Genomic DNA, 15,418 nt, shown 5'->3' with positions numbered 1-15,418 from the left:
TTAGAAAAAAACAACAATTACACTTTGTATTTTGTACTTTTAAGTACAAATTTCTTGCTTTTTTTGCACATCCTGTATACTTAAGTTATGATTCACACTGTGCATAGTTAATAAGATTTATTTCTGAGTAATTAACCTACAACTTTTATGTTTTTGATAAAATACGATTTTTGGAGAACAAATTCGTTACGAATTTTGATGCACCTTAATAATACAATTTTTCCCTGCGTTTTTAATGTGAATGGTTCAATTATTCATTTTGTAAGATTTTTAAATTATGATTTCCATAGTGCACTTTTGTACTTAATGCATCATCTTCCAACGTGAAAATGCAGTATACGCCTCTTAGAGAGACACCCTTTTTTACAGAATTAAGGCCTTAAACATTCGCATTTTCACCCTTATTATTAAAGTGCTAGGAAAATTTATGGTCTGAATGTAACAAATTATGAAAAATAAAATCAATTTGAAATACACTTCAAATATAGCTAAGGTTAAAGTACTTGATCCTAAGATACATTGAACATAATAACTTAACATTAATCCAGGGATTAACCATTATTTACTTGGATAGAGTGCAAATTTTTTAAGAAACTTCTCAGTTTACATTTGTTACTTAATTCATAACTTTGCAATGCTGTTCCTTTGGCAAAACAAGATTAGGGGGCCGAATTATCAAGCTTCGAATGGAGTTTGATGCCCCTGTTTCCGCGCGAGCCTTCAGGCTCACCGGAAACAGAAGTTATGAAGCAGCGGTTTAAAGACCGCTGCTCCATAACATATCCGCTGCCACTGAGGCTGTGGTCTTCAATCCGCCCAATCCTCTATGATCGGGCTGATTGACACCCCCTGCTAGCAACCGATTGGCTGTGAATCTGCAGGGGATGGCATTGCACAAGCAGTTCACAAGAATGCTGTCGGAATTTATCGATGTGCAGCAGACATGATACGCTACATCGTATCATGTCCACTTGCACATTATTAAATAGGTCCCAATGAAGCAAATTTGATAATAGAAGTAAATTGGAAAGTTGTTTAAAATGGAATGCTCTATTAAAATCATGAAATAAATGTTTGGGGTTTCCTGTCCCTTTAAGTAGATGAAAATATGTAAACGCATATTTATGCAATATTCATATTTAACAAAGGTTTTAATGTATTTACTGTAAATGCTTCACATTCCAATGTTCTGTACATATCAGAATATGTTCTAAGTATTTCTAAAAATATATGCCTATAAATATCTGTATATAGCTATACCTATATATAATTATGTATAGATATAGAGTATATTGTACCAAAAACCATCAGGTATATGTAGAAATATGTATTTGTGAATAAATAGAAGATATTCTTACATATGAGAATATGTGATCAAGTTTGCGCGAGAGTGGGGTTTCAAAAACAGTTTACTTTAAACTCATAATACGAGCGCAAAAAGTTTACTTCTAGCACAATTAATGCTCGAGCAGGAGCATTAAATAATGCTTTACTTGTAATCTGGTCCTAAATGTTAAAAAGAAAAAAAAAAAATTGAGCAAACATGCCCAGTATACACATCATACCCATATACAAATTTAGTTATGATTTTTTAGCACTTATCAGAAACAGTACGATATATATTTCTGTGATTTATATTGGTCGATAAGGGTGATGGTTTTTTTTTGGAACATGGAGATTGAATTTCATGGCAGTTATAAGCTTGGCTGTGATTAATTTGGAATAAATTTGATCACTGTGGTTTTTTAAAAAAAAAAAAGGTCAATCACATTTTTTTCATATTTAAAAAGAAAATCAGAAAGATTGGGATTGATCTCAATGTTTGTAACAATGTAAGTAAGGGAATGTTTAAAGGTATTTACTTGGTATGGGCTATAATGTGTGTGTGTATATGTATGTGTATATATATATATATATATATATATATATATATATATATATATATATATACAGGGAGTGCAGAATTATTAGGCAAGTTGTATTTTTGAGGATTAATTTTATTATCGAACAACAACCATGTTCTCAATGAACCCAAAAAACTCATTAATATCAAAGCTGAATAGTTTTGGAAGTAGTTTTTAGTTTGTTTTTAGTTATAGCTATTTTAGGGGGATATCTGTGTGTGCAGGTGACTATTACTGTGCATAATTATTAGGCAACTTAACAAAAAACAAATATATACCCATTTCAATTATTTATTTTTACCAGTGAAACCAATATAACATCTCAACATTCACAAATATACATTTCTGACATTCAAAAACAAAACAAAAACAAATCAGTGACCAATATAGCCACCTTTCTTTGCAAGGACACTCAAAAGCCTGCCATCCATGGATTCTGTCAGTGTTTTGATCTGTTCACCATCAACATTGCGTGCAGCAGCAACCACAGCCTCCCAGACACTGTTCAGAGAGGTGTACTGTTTTCCCTCCTTGTAAATCTCACATTTGATGATGGACCACAGGTTCTCAATGGGGTTCAGATCAGGTGAACAAGGAGGCCATGTCATTAGATTTTCTGAGTCGGACTGGAGCTCTCTGCCCTTTACCAATCCAGCCACGGGCCCATCCATCTGGCCCATCAAGACTCACTCTCATTTCATCAGTCCATAAAACCTTAGAAAAATCAGTCTTAAAATATTTCTTGGCCCAGTCTTGACGTTTCAGCTTGTGTGTCTTGTTCAGTGGTGGTCGTCTTTCAGCCTTTCTTACCTTGGCCATGTCTCTGAGTATTGCACACCTTGTGCTTTTAAGCACTCCAGTGATGTTGCAGCTCTGAAATATGGCCAAACTGGTGGCAAGTGGCATCTTGGCAGCTGCACGCTTGACTTTTCTCAGTTCATGGGCAGTTATTTTGCGCCTTGGTTTTTCCACATGCTTCTTGCGACCCTGTTGACTATTTTGAATGAAACGCTTGATTGTTCGATGATCACGCTTCAGAAGCTTTGCAATTTTAAGAGTGCTGCATCCCTCTGCAAGATATCTCACTATTTTTGACTTTTCTGAGCCTGTCAAGTCCTTCTTTTGACCCATTTTGCCAAAGGAAAGGAAGTTGCCTAATAATTATGCACACCTGATATAGGGTGTTGATGTCATTAGACCACACCCCTTCTCATTACAGAGATGCACATCACCTAATATGCTTAATTGGTAGTAGGCTTTCGAGCCTATACAGCTTGGAGTAAGACAACATGCATAAAGAGGATGATGTGGTCAAAATATTCATTTGCCTAATAATTCTGCACTCCCTGTATATATATATGTGTGTGTATATATATATATATATATATATATATATAGACGTATATGTATGTATGTGTGTGTATGAGTGTGTATATATATATATATATATATATATATTTATTGATGTGATTATATGTGTATATATGTATGTATGTTAAGTGACAGCTGAGAGCTGCTGTTTCTGAGCTACTGGCATCTGTTTTCATATGGTAATACATAAAAACTAAGTACTGACAGACAGTTGCCAATACCAAAGATGGTCGCCACTAGTGGGGTTTTAAAGAGCTGTTTGGGGGATCAGAGAGGTGGGAGTGTTGAAGAGGGTTCCCTAGACTGCAATATAATAATATAATAATACGAATAATCATAATAAAATCTAATAAAAAAAAAGCCCTAAACTACATACTGGCAGACTGCCTGACAGTACCTAAGATAGTGGGGAGGTGTGTGGGTGGGGGGTGAAAGAGAGCTGTTTGGGAGGGATCAAGGAGGTGTCAGTTGGTTGGGTAATCTCTGCATTACAATACTATTACCCTTACCTGCTAAATAATTAACCCCTCCACTGCTGAGCATTTAGCGGCCTTCTAATAAACAAAAAGCAAGCGATAAGTGTAAGTTATTTTTTTTTCCGTTCTGCATGCTCCATTAACGTTTAGGGGAAAAGTTAAAGTGGTCACGATATAAGATATCCGAAGTCCTGAAGTTAGCTTGCATTGGATTTCACTTGAGCGCATTCAATTCACTTTCCACTTGTAATACGCGTGCTAACTCGCACACGTTAACATTTTACTTTGAGCAGGGTTTGTGTGTGAGCGGAGAAAATATTAACACGCCCCTTGTAATCTGGCCTAGAACAGGGTAATAGGGTATTTCCAAATCTACTTTTTATTTTTTTGGTTAAACACATGTTCTTATTCTGAATTTGAATAGCTGTTACTAACATTTTTCTTCAGCCAATTATATTTTCAACATTTATAAATATTGCTCTGTCATATGCATTGTATAAAATATTTGAGTACAATGTCTATTTAACATACACGTTTGTGAGACTAAGGTGAGACCTGTTGAGGCTGTTAGTGAATCTAGGACATGATATTATTGACAGCTACAATAAAGTTGGAACAACTATGCAGTATGCCTTGTACATTCACTTGTTTATCTGTGATACATTTTGTTTATAAGAGGAAACATGAATTTAGTACTTGTGCTTACCTGAAACTGTGTGGTCCTTTGGATCCCGCTGAAGTTTAATTCTTGCATAAGGAAACACATAATGTACAGGTTTTCCATTCATCTATATAAAAAAGTATAAGAGTATAAGATAGGGAGGTAGTATTCAGCTGTTACCAAACATGGAATATATATATATATATATATATATATACAATGTTTATATATATATATATATACATATATATATATATATATATATATACTGTGTGTGTGTTTGTGTATATATATATATATATATAGTGATAGATATATATATATATCACTATATATATATATATAGTTATATATATATAGTGATATATATATATATATATATATATATATATATATTGATATAACAATAAATGTCCTATATGTAATAATGATAAGAAAAGAATTTATGCCAGTTATATTTTTTTTTATTTTTAAACTAATATTTTAAGTTTATCTAGCAAATGAGACAGAAAGATTTTCCCTACATTAAATGCAACACTTGAAAATCTACTGGCACGTTTGAATATTTGTATACCGATAATAACAGACTTTATTATCATGATATGTTTGAATATTCAAATGTTAGCATTTTGTTCTATAGAAACATTTGACAAACAAATGTTTGTCTACACTTCATTAGTGTGTATTAGAACTATTAAATAATGAATATTTTAAGAAGAAAAAAAATGTCCATAAAACCCTGCAGTCATGTCAGAAGAAGTATATTAGCTACAAAGGTGCAGTAAAAAAATCTTTAACCAGATACACACTAGTGAAATTTCAGGGCATAGATACATTTTTGGTTATTTAACATTTTTATTTTGAATACATATATATTGTAAACGTTCAGGGAGTGTGTATCTTTGGGTCTGTCTGTCTGTCTGTATATCTGCCTATCTGTCTTTTCTACCTATTAGACATGTACATGGGTGAAAAATATTCTAACATGCACACAGTATGTTCCTCACTATTAAGGAAATTGTCCCAGTGTTTAACTTTCAAATGTAACTATTATAGTGATAACTTTTATGTATTTGTATATGAAAGAATTTGAATTGTATCTTAAAGGGGCATGGAATCCAAATTCTTTCTTTCATGATTTAGAAAGAGTATGCAGATTTAAACAACTTTACAATTTACTTGTTATCTAATTTGTTTCATTCTTTTAATATCCTTTGTTGAAAAGCATGTCTACACAGGTAAAGTAACTGCTGATTGGGGGCTGCACATAGATCCCTCATGTGATTGGCTCACCCATGTGTATTGCTATTTCTTCAACAAAGGATATCTAGAGAATAAAGCATATTAGATAAAATAATTAAAAAGGAATGTTGTTTAAAATTGTATTCTCTATCTGAAATATGAAAGAAATATTTTGGGCTTCATGTTCCTTTAATTTCCATTTAATTTCTAGGAGTAATTTGTTTAAAAGTAAATAACTATTGCATCATTAATTTAATACACAATCTACCCATTGTAAATCTTCAAAATATCATCTGCACAAATTACATTTGCATGCTGAACCTGATATACCATGCTTAGCAGAACCTAGTTGTTATATATTCTATTACTATTTCTTCCAAGGGAACAATGCATTTCTTAGTAATTACTAACAGCTACTTACCATAAAGGGAGCATTTCTTTCAAATAGAGTATTTTGCTTAACAGTTCTTTTTCACATGCATATATAGAGTTACAAAAGAAAACAATTGTGATGCTTATTTACAGTTTATAGTTTACATTTATTTCATAAAGAAACTTACAATAAAAATAGCTATATCACTTGAGCATTTTATTTTTTGACAACTTACTCCACTGCCAAGTACGGTAGCATCCACTGCTTATGTTTTTAATTAAAATATTACAAAGTATAAAGAGCTAGTTGAGAACTCAATTTTTAACACATAAAAAAGTAGACTGATTAGACAATCTTTAAAGCATCCTCCAAAAATATTGGTCAGGGGTTAATTAGTTAAAACAAATATTTGATCCTTTTGTCCATTAAAAGAATCCTGTATAAAAGCAGTGAGGCTAATTTATTTACATAGTAAAATGTTATAAGAATGCCTCAAAATATCTTACTTGTTCCTGTTGTTGAGACTGCCGTGCATGAGATAATTTGTCTGCTAGTTTTCTCTCAATGCCATTTTCCAAACGTGATTCTCTTGGCTTGTCAAACCAGTCAGTTTCTTCACGACGCAGATGATAGGCTTTGAAAATCAAGTACATGTCAAAATCTTTTTTCCATAGTCAGAGCAAATACGGAAAACAAAACCTTGCCATTTGGTAATCATGCAAAAAAAAAAAAATGAAATACACATGCAGCCCAGGCAAGATACTAGACACGAACATACAAGCAAGGTAGCAGTTAGTGATGAGCTTGTAAGCAAAGCAAGAATAAATTAAATCATTAGAAACCAACACATTTTTGACATGCTGCCTGGTTGGTGAAATTAATACATATTTTCAGAATCATTTTTATTGGGTGCAATCATAAATGGCCTCAAGTATACATTATTTTGCGCAGAACAAACCATGATATACATCACATTAATCTGTTTTACATTATTCATGATGGGTTTTTTCTTGAAGAAAACAAGAGGATGGATATTATTAATCATATATATTGTTGATGCAAAAATTTGAATGGAGCCAAACGATCTTAAACAATATGAAACCTAAAATCCATGTCTTTATTTTAAACTTATAAATGTTATTGAAATTATGACAAGTTCTTCCAGTGTTTTACAATATATCTTTTGCACAGTTATTGCCTACACAAAAAGTATCCCATCACTTTGAACAGTGGAAACGTCTAACTTATGGCTATATAGCCACTTAAAGGGAGATTTTTGTATGAAAATCTTTTATTTGTTTAATATAAAAGAATCTAAAAGAAGTTTGAGAATATATTTTGTTTCATAGAAAGAAAATGATGCAGTTGTTGAATCAAAAAATATATTTTCCTTTTCTTAGAGGCTTTCTTTCATTTTAGAGGCCTATCTCTGTCCATGCAGTAAGCAACAAATATTTAGGTATGCAACATTGGTTTCTAGCTAGTTTAAATGTAAACAACTTTTACATAAACTTTTTTTTACCCTCTTTCAAATACAAAACAGAACAATTTTTTTTTTACATAGTTTATATCATCTAACATTGAGGCTTCTGTAGGGACAATACTTAAAATTTGTCTCCATATTGGAATGTCCTGAGGGTTTGTACTATAATAAACCCCAATCTTATTAGGGAATATATAAGGTGTATAAAACCAAAACTGTTAATAAAGAAAAGGGTTATGGAATTTATGTAATATCGTTCTCTTGTTTGGGTACAAATCAAAATGAGGGCTTATATGATTTAGTTTTTAGTAGTATTATACACAAATGAGTTGGGGGAAAAAAATTACACCAGCTCTGTAACTACAGTAAATTGATTTTTTTTTTTTAATTTTCTCACTTTCATCACCTTGATATGACACCCATGTTCACTACATACTCAACATTAGTCATAAAAGGATATTATGGAAGAATGCATATTTATTGCCAGAAAATGAAGGGCTTTATGTACGAAGCAGCAAGAGCTGCTCCGGAGCCCTTGCGGGGCAGGTTCGCATATATGGCGAGGGAAAATCACTGAGAGCTCGCTCACTCTCAGTGATTGACAGCCCCTTCCTCCGCGTGAGTGAAGAGGCGGGCATTACACACTGCAATGAGTGTGTAATGATACATACAGGCCAAAAGATGAACAGATCCGCTGCCCGCCTGTAGCGAAGGTAGGCGGACAGCTTCGCAAGTCGAAAAGCTGTCCGCCCGCCTGTTAGTACATGGAGCCTTAAGTGTGATAAATACATTTTGTGTCGCTCTTAAAAAAGAACTCTGATTTTTAGAAAATTATTAACCAGCCTTTGCTAATTACGGTTCCATGACTCATATGCATCTATTTGTTAGATCATAAAATTTTTATCAGAGTATTCTTGAGTAAAATGATATTAAAATATTTTTCTTATAAAAGCTAGCTAATGCATAACACTATCGATAGGTGAATGACTCTATTAAGGACATTCATATAGAATGAGCAAATATGGCTAACTTTCATTATTAACAAATATTCTGAAACATTAGCCATACCTACATAATTCAATATTTAAATTTAGAAAACAATTAGTTGGTTCTGTAAATTGATAGACAAATCAATAAAAGACGCTACCAATAAATAACAAACATTTTTATATAAATCAAGGTAAGAATTATTTAGACAATTGCCTATGACATTTGTTCAGTGCAAAGTAATTATAAGTCAAGTATACATGAGGCCCAGGCATTTTCTGTAACAAGCATTACAAGTGACAACTGTACACCTTATTGATGATACATGGCACATGTTCTGTAAATACACAATCTGTAAATTCTCATTAGTATTACAATTTATATACTATATTTCCTTACCTAAATATAAAGATTCTGTTAAGCCTTCAAGATATATATTTGTATACTATAAACATGCAAGCACTGTGCAATCATATCTTGAGGAATGACAGAATATATATATATATATATATATATATATATATATATATATATATATATATATATACACACACACATACATAATTACTAAAACTGAGCAATTGCAGGTCTTGCTCAAAACTTTTTGGTCTGTGTCATGGATAGTGGTAGCATTAGCACCCTATTAAAAATGACAACCAAAAGTATTTCAAAATTCTGCCATGCAGCAAAATAACAAAATATATTCAATATTCTGGTTTATTGGTTTATGTTTTTTTTTAATGTCAACAACATAAATTTTATATAAACAGCGCAAACTTTGAATTATGGGGTTAATTCCAAAACTGGAATTTATTTTTACAGAAAATCCCCATTAAAGTATATGGTGATTTTTCAATAAACCAGTTGAAAAGATTATCTAGGAGTGGAATAAACAACTATGCATGTAAACAATAAAGAGTATGCATATTTTTTATCTTGACAATAAACTTGGTATACTTTATTAGTTCAACATATTACTAATTTAAGCAATTTGATTGCCACATACCACCATATAATAACTGCAAATAGAACAACAAAGTACCTGAAAGGGACATATTGTGGGAATAATAATTAGCAGGCTTCCTAACCTACATATATCTCCTATTTACACAAAAAGTGAATATGGTTTATGAGATTGGAGGTTCTTACATATATATATATAAAAAAAACTAAAATAAATTACTTGTAAGTGCAAAACAAAAATGATGTGAAAGACAGTCTAATGATATACACTTATGATTTTTTTGCATCATCCAATTTAATTGCATCTCCATACATTTTAGTTTTGTCCTCTATAAGTCATGATATATTTATTATCCTTATTTTTTTTTTTTAAAAAAAGGTTTTTGGACCTGGAGAACATTTTAAAGTCACACATCTTTAAAACATCTTAATGCAAATAATAAATTAAATGTTTTCCTAGATAATATAACCAAAAAGTCACTGTAAAAAATGTTGGTAATGTATACACAAAGATATTCAGTGGTTATAATAATTTATAATGTGTGCAAGTATTTTTGGTAATAACCTTGCTGTTTTGGTATACCAGAAAACAGCAAAACAAAATAATTTTCATGGTTTTATATAAGATCTTTAATAACAAATATTGAAATTCTGTAATTTTTTTTTTATTTCACATTTTTATATCCAGGGTGTTTTTTTTTGTTTTTTTTTTATAAATTCTTAATAAAGAACAAAACTGACATGCAATACAAAGACATACACAGACTTTCTACAAGATTGGTAACAAAAAAACTCCTACCATCATTATAGGTATTGTCTGAAGATTTATCCAAAACAAACAGAAAAAAAAACACATTTATCAACAGACAAAGTAATCATGGAAAATTCCAACAAAAAAATATAACTGTTAATACTCAAAACATGATTTTTTCAATAAAGGAAGAATGGATTTCTTATAGTAAAAATATCCAATTTCTTCTCCAAAACATCTAGCAAGAAAATAATATGCTTTCCTTGTAATGTTTTGGATGCACACGATTGTATAAAGATAATTAGACATTTATTTAAATAATAAAAAAAAAAACTAAAGTATGTACGGTAGCATTTATTTTACATATATTTGGCAATTCATGTAAAATAAATATATAGTGACTCTTTTGCACTAACCAAAAGAAAAATATACATTACTAGTCTTATAATTTAAAAGAGTAAGTTTAGAACGTCTAAGAAACAGATTGCATAGCATTTTGAGAAGTATTTTTTATGCTTTACATTTAAATATCTTTTTAATTTAGGATATTAAATTCATAAATAAATATATATTATTAAGAAAACTACTTTTCTAAAACAGTAGCAACAATTTTTAACTGGAAATACATACAATTTTGTATTGTAAGGGTGTTCTAATATAGAACCTATTAGTCCAAAGGACTCAGGTCTCACTTCCCCATCACAGTACTCATCTTGTTTATCATATTAATTAACAGCATTTTTTAAATATTTTTTTATCATATCAATTAATATAATTTTAAAAATTGGTATACATGCCTGCAAGTATAAACAAATACTTCCAGAATATTTTCCAGTTTCAGAATATTTACCATACTTGATCAAAATAAAATTGATCTTCCTTTTAAAAGAAATACCACCAATGTGTTAATCTTGAAAAAACAACGTGTGTCCTAGTGCTTTTGAGCAAATTAGCATGTCAATATAACAAGAAAGAAATGTTGCATTGATTGAATACTCCAAGGAATCAATGGTCTTAATTATATTTAGAATAATGTTGGTTGCTACTGTTATAACATCAAACTATAATTACTATTATTATATTTAAACAATTGTATTTTGAGCATATTTAATGCATTTACATCAAAATACATTAACATAATTTTCCATACAGGCTATAATACTTCTCTGTTGCTAAGCAGTGCTGCTATATGATGGCATTTAAATAATGTGCTGTTATTCACCTGCAAATGTAACTTAGCAAAGTTATCCAACCACTTTTTTTAATAAACTGTAATTTTAAATGTCACATAGTACACATGAAAGATTTTTTATTTATCTTATTGACAAAACAGATGGCAAAAACACAATATTAATTTATAAACCAAAATACTGTATGTTGCTTTCTGCAAAATGTACATACAAGATTTTAACATAGACATGCATAATTAAAGTCATGCAATCTCCTAAATAAAATCATAAGCAATTACAAAAACAAAAATAGTGCATGCAATTTTTTTATTGAACTATATATACATAAACATAAAAAACTGAGCACATAAAATGAAAAGCAGATTCGTAGCTATAAGAAAAAAATGTATTCTAATAAAATCCATGTATACACAACTAATAAATGTGTTCTGATTATAGTCTCTAAAACTGGTCTCTCCTTGCTGCTGGAAAGGCAGTTAGCATGTTGCATAGCAGTTTGTAGCGGGGATTTTCAGTAGCAAGGAGTTAAAATACATGGACAAGTCTTATGGTATTTTATGTACTCCACACATTTAATTTTGGAGCATTTTCTGAATCCCCTTGCATGTGTAGTATTATTTTGATAAAATAAAATCTAGCAGTTGAAAAAGTATCTACTCAAATATTATAGTAAAAATGTTTAATAAGTCTTAAAATGCAAGGGTTGAACCTCTTGAAATACTAAAATGTAAAAAAAAATGTATTTTTATACATGAAAACTATTTTATGTGATAGACCAGAAACAATTGTTTTTATAGCTAACTTATTTCACTGATAAATAAAAACAAACAGGGAGATATCAAACACAATTTGAATATATACATCAATTATGTTAAAACAAAATAAGTAAAAAATAACATTGAGGAAACAAAGAAGATAACAGTTGTGAAAACATGTAAAATGTCAAAAATAATGAATAAAATGAAGAAATAATAAAAATAACACTGACATAAATGACTAATATAAAATTCACAAGATCATAAATTAAAAGCATGCATAGAAATTAAGATTTGTATTATGATACTGGTAGAGGAGTCTGATGCCATGATTACCTTCACTGTCCGACATGGCATGCTGAAAGTCATCCATGATGAATGCTATATCTCGATCATACCCACGAGTTCGTGATTCTTCTCTCATATGTTGTTGCACCTCAGGCAGAGAATGACTTGAACCAAACTGGTCCCTGGTGTCTGCAGATATTGGTGGTAATGGGCCAGCTGCAGCTCTTGCCATACCCATTGGCTGACCAACAGGACTTAATGGACTTTCTTCTTCAGAATTTTGTGCTACTATTGGGATTCTTCCTCTACTTTGACTAATAGGCAGGCTGGAAGGTTTTGTTCTCCCAGAAGGTGCTACATGACTGAATGAACCATCTATTTGTTCTGCCTCATTAGCTTTAAGTCTCAATGAAGAACTTGATAAGTCTCTTTTGATTGACAAATCAAGTCCATAAACAGAAGATGGCCTAGAGGAAGGTCTTGATCTACTACCACTTGCATAAGGTTTGTCAACTTCATCTTGCAATGATGTTCTTATATTTGGAGTAAGAGTTGTCCCAATATTCTGTACCAGAGCAGGACCCAAGAATTTCTGTTGGTCTGTGATGTTTTTTCTCAAGCCATATGTAATATCATCCTGAAGTAATCTTACTTTTGAGGAAATGCTAGGAATTGAAGAAGTACTGGAGGAAAGATAACTTGAATAATCAGGCTCTAGATCTCTACTTTCCTGGATTGGAGAAAATTTAGCAACTTTAGGGTCTATAAGTGATTTTTTGTGCTTAGACTGTTTTTGGTACAAAATGGCTGGTGGAAGCTGTTTTGCTGCTTGTTTTTCTAACGTAAGCCTGCCAATGCTATATTTTTCATTCTTGTGCAAATGCCTATAAAGACTATCTGAATGATAATATGGAGAAAAGCCAGACAAAGGGTCCAGGCTATCAGTACCTCTTCTGAATTCTTGCTTAATTTGATGTTTGAGAAGTTTTAATTCATATGGATCCTCCATTGAATCTTCATCAGTTTTTCCATATGAATGTAATCTGGAAGAAGTTGGAAGAGGAGATAAAAAGTCTGTTACTTCTGGGGTTCTTCGTGATTCTATAGTTCGAAGAAGACGATCAGCTTTTGATAGCTCTTTGTCATGAAGTGCAAAAGCAGAGCTCAGTGATCCAGAACCTTTGGTAAGCTCTCCAATATCATCAATGAGCACATAATTCCTAGAGGCATGATGTTCTAAGTCTGCGTAAAAAGAATCTGCTGATATGCTAGACATTGGACTACTTGCCATGCTACTCTTTTCATCTAACCCTAATCTCAAGTCCAAAGTACTGTATTTGTTCCCCAGATGAGAAACAGAGTAGCTGTTATCACTTGAAACAGGTGCTATTATAAGAGGTTGATTTCTGATTACATCATAGTGTGATGTTATCTTGGAATCTAAATCTAAAGCATCTTGTCTTGATTTTTGTTGTAACAACATCATTTGGGATGCGTGCTGATAAGATGTTTGTTGGGATGATGTAGACTGTGGTTGAGGAGTATAAGACATAGTTGGCACTGCTTGAAATGTAGGTTGAGATTGATATGAGGACACTTGTTGATGGTACAATGATGGTGGGAAATGGGATTGCTGAGGATACTGTGTTGGTGCTTGAGTAAGCAAGGTTGGAGTTTGGTACTGATACTGAGTATATGGACTTGTAGGAGGAGCAAACTGAGATTCTGATTGGGTTTGTGGTGGTAAATATGAGCTAAAATCTGTTTGGGCAGCAGTCTGAGGCCTATCTAAGCCTAGATGGCTTTCTATTCTTGTTGGTCTTGTGCTACTAACTTCACTGTCAGACATATAATCACGTTCTTCTGCTACACCCTGAAGATATGCCCTTTCTCTTTTTTCTCTCTCTTTTAATAAAGCTTCTTTTCTCCTGTTGATACCCATTTCAAGATATCTTAATTTGGCATCAATTTCTTTTTCTTCTTCATCTAATTCAGCTTGTTTTTTTCTTAGCTTTGATGATTCTCTTTCCACCAAGTCTAATTCCCTGTCAATATCTTGAAGAATTTTAGCTCTAGCCATTGTAGTAGTCCTACAAATTCTTCTACGAGAAGCTGATCCAACTGTACCATATGGCGACTGAAGGCTGTTAGCGTCCTCAGGTGGAGGATTTGGGAGAGTTCTTTTCACTTTCTTTTGCGTCCCGCTTTGAAAAGTTTTGTTCTACAAAGATAAAGGCACACAAATGCAATCAGGATAACAGTAGCAAAAAAACAAGAAACTGGTAAAGTAATAATATTCTTATTATTAGATTGATAATAAAGAACCCATTTAAAATACAATAGTATCTCTATATGTAATAAGGTATGAAAATGCATTTTTATTACAGTATTTCCTTTTTATCTTAAGATTTGAGGTGACAATATCTAAATTAAAAAAAAAAAAAAAGATCTACATGGATCCTTTCACATAACTGTCTGGTTTTGAATCACTGTACCTGTAGAAATGGTATGGCAGGTAATAATTTGCTTTGTATCTCTGCATTATAGGGCTAATTACTGCCTTTCATTGTGAGAACAGTCAGAAAATAATGGCTGATAAGTAGAAAAGAAATCTATCCACACATTTCTTGTCTTCAAAGCAATTTAGGGCCAGATTACGAGTGGATCGCTATTTAGCACCCCAGCTCAAACGTTAACTGTGCTAGAGGTAAGCTTTTTGCACTCGTATTATCAGTTGAAAGTAAACTGTTTTCGCTCGCATGCTAACCCGATGTGCGTAAAAAGCTGAAGTTACTGTATCGTGCATGCGATAACCTATTCCCCCATAGAACTCAAAGGAGCAAAACAGTGGGGGAAAAACACCCTACTCACGCACAAATTTGATAGCATATTCTCTAATGCACCAACCCAACATGAAAATATGAATATTTCACATTCCAATGTTCTTCACATAGAAGAATATGTTCTATTTATT

The 15,418-nt window shown here is 31.9% G+C and overlaps 1 protein-coding gene across 1 annotated transcript in view; it reads right to left on the bottom strand.

The window, feature by feature from the left end:
- The window catches only part of PCLO (piccolo presynaptic cytomatrix protein), an 876,537-nt gene that overhangs the window by 241,315 nt on the left and 619,804 nt on the right, over positions 1 to 15,418 (bottom strand). The window contains exons 11-13 of the mRNA XM_053719164.1: positions 12,493 to 14,665; positions 6,519 to 6,661; positions 4,458 to 4,539 (exon numbers count right to left, since the gene is read on the bottom strand). Of these exons, the coding sequence (XP_053575139.1) occupies positions 4,458 to 4,539; positions 6,519 to 6,661; positions 12,493 to 14,665 (2,398 nt within the window). The remainder of the gene's footprint in view (positions 1 to 4,457; positions 4,540 to 6,518; positions 6,662 to 12,492; positions 14,666 to 15,418) is intronic.

The sequence above is a fragment of the Bombina bombina genome, chromosome 6 (genome assembly GCF_027579735.1).
Source record: "Bombina bombina isolate aBomBom1 chromosome 6, aBomBom1.pri, whole genome shotgun sequence".
Taxonomy (NCBI): domain Eukaryota; kingdom Metazoa; phylum Chordata; class Amphibia; order Anura; family Bombinatoridae; genus Bombina; species Bombina bombina.
Note: the sequence above shows the minus strand (reverse complement) of the source record. Positions and strands in the feature narration are given on the sequence as shown.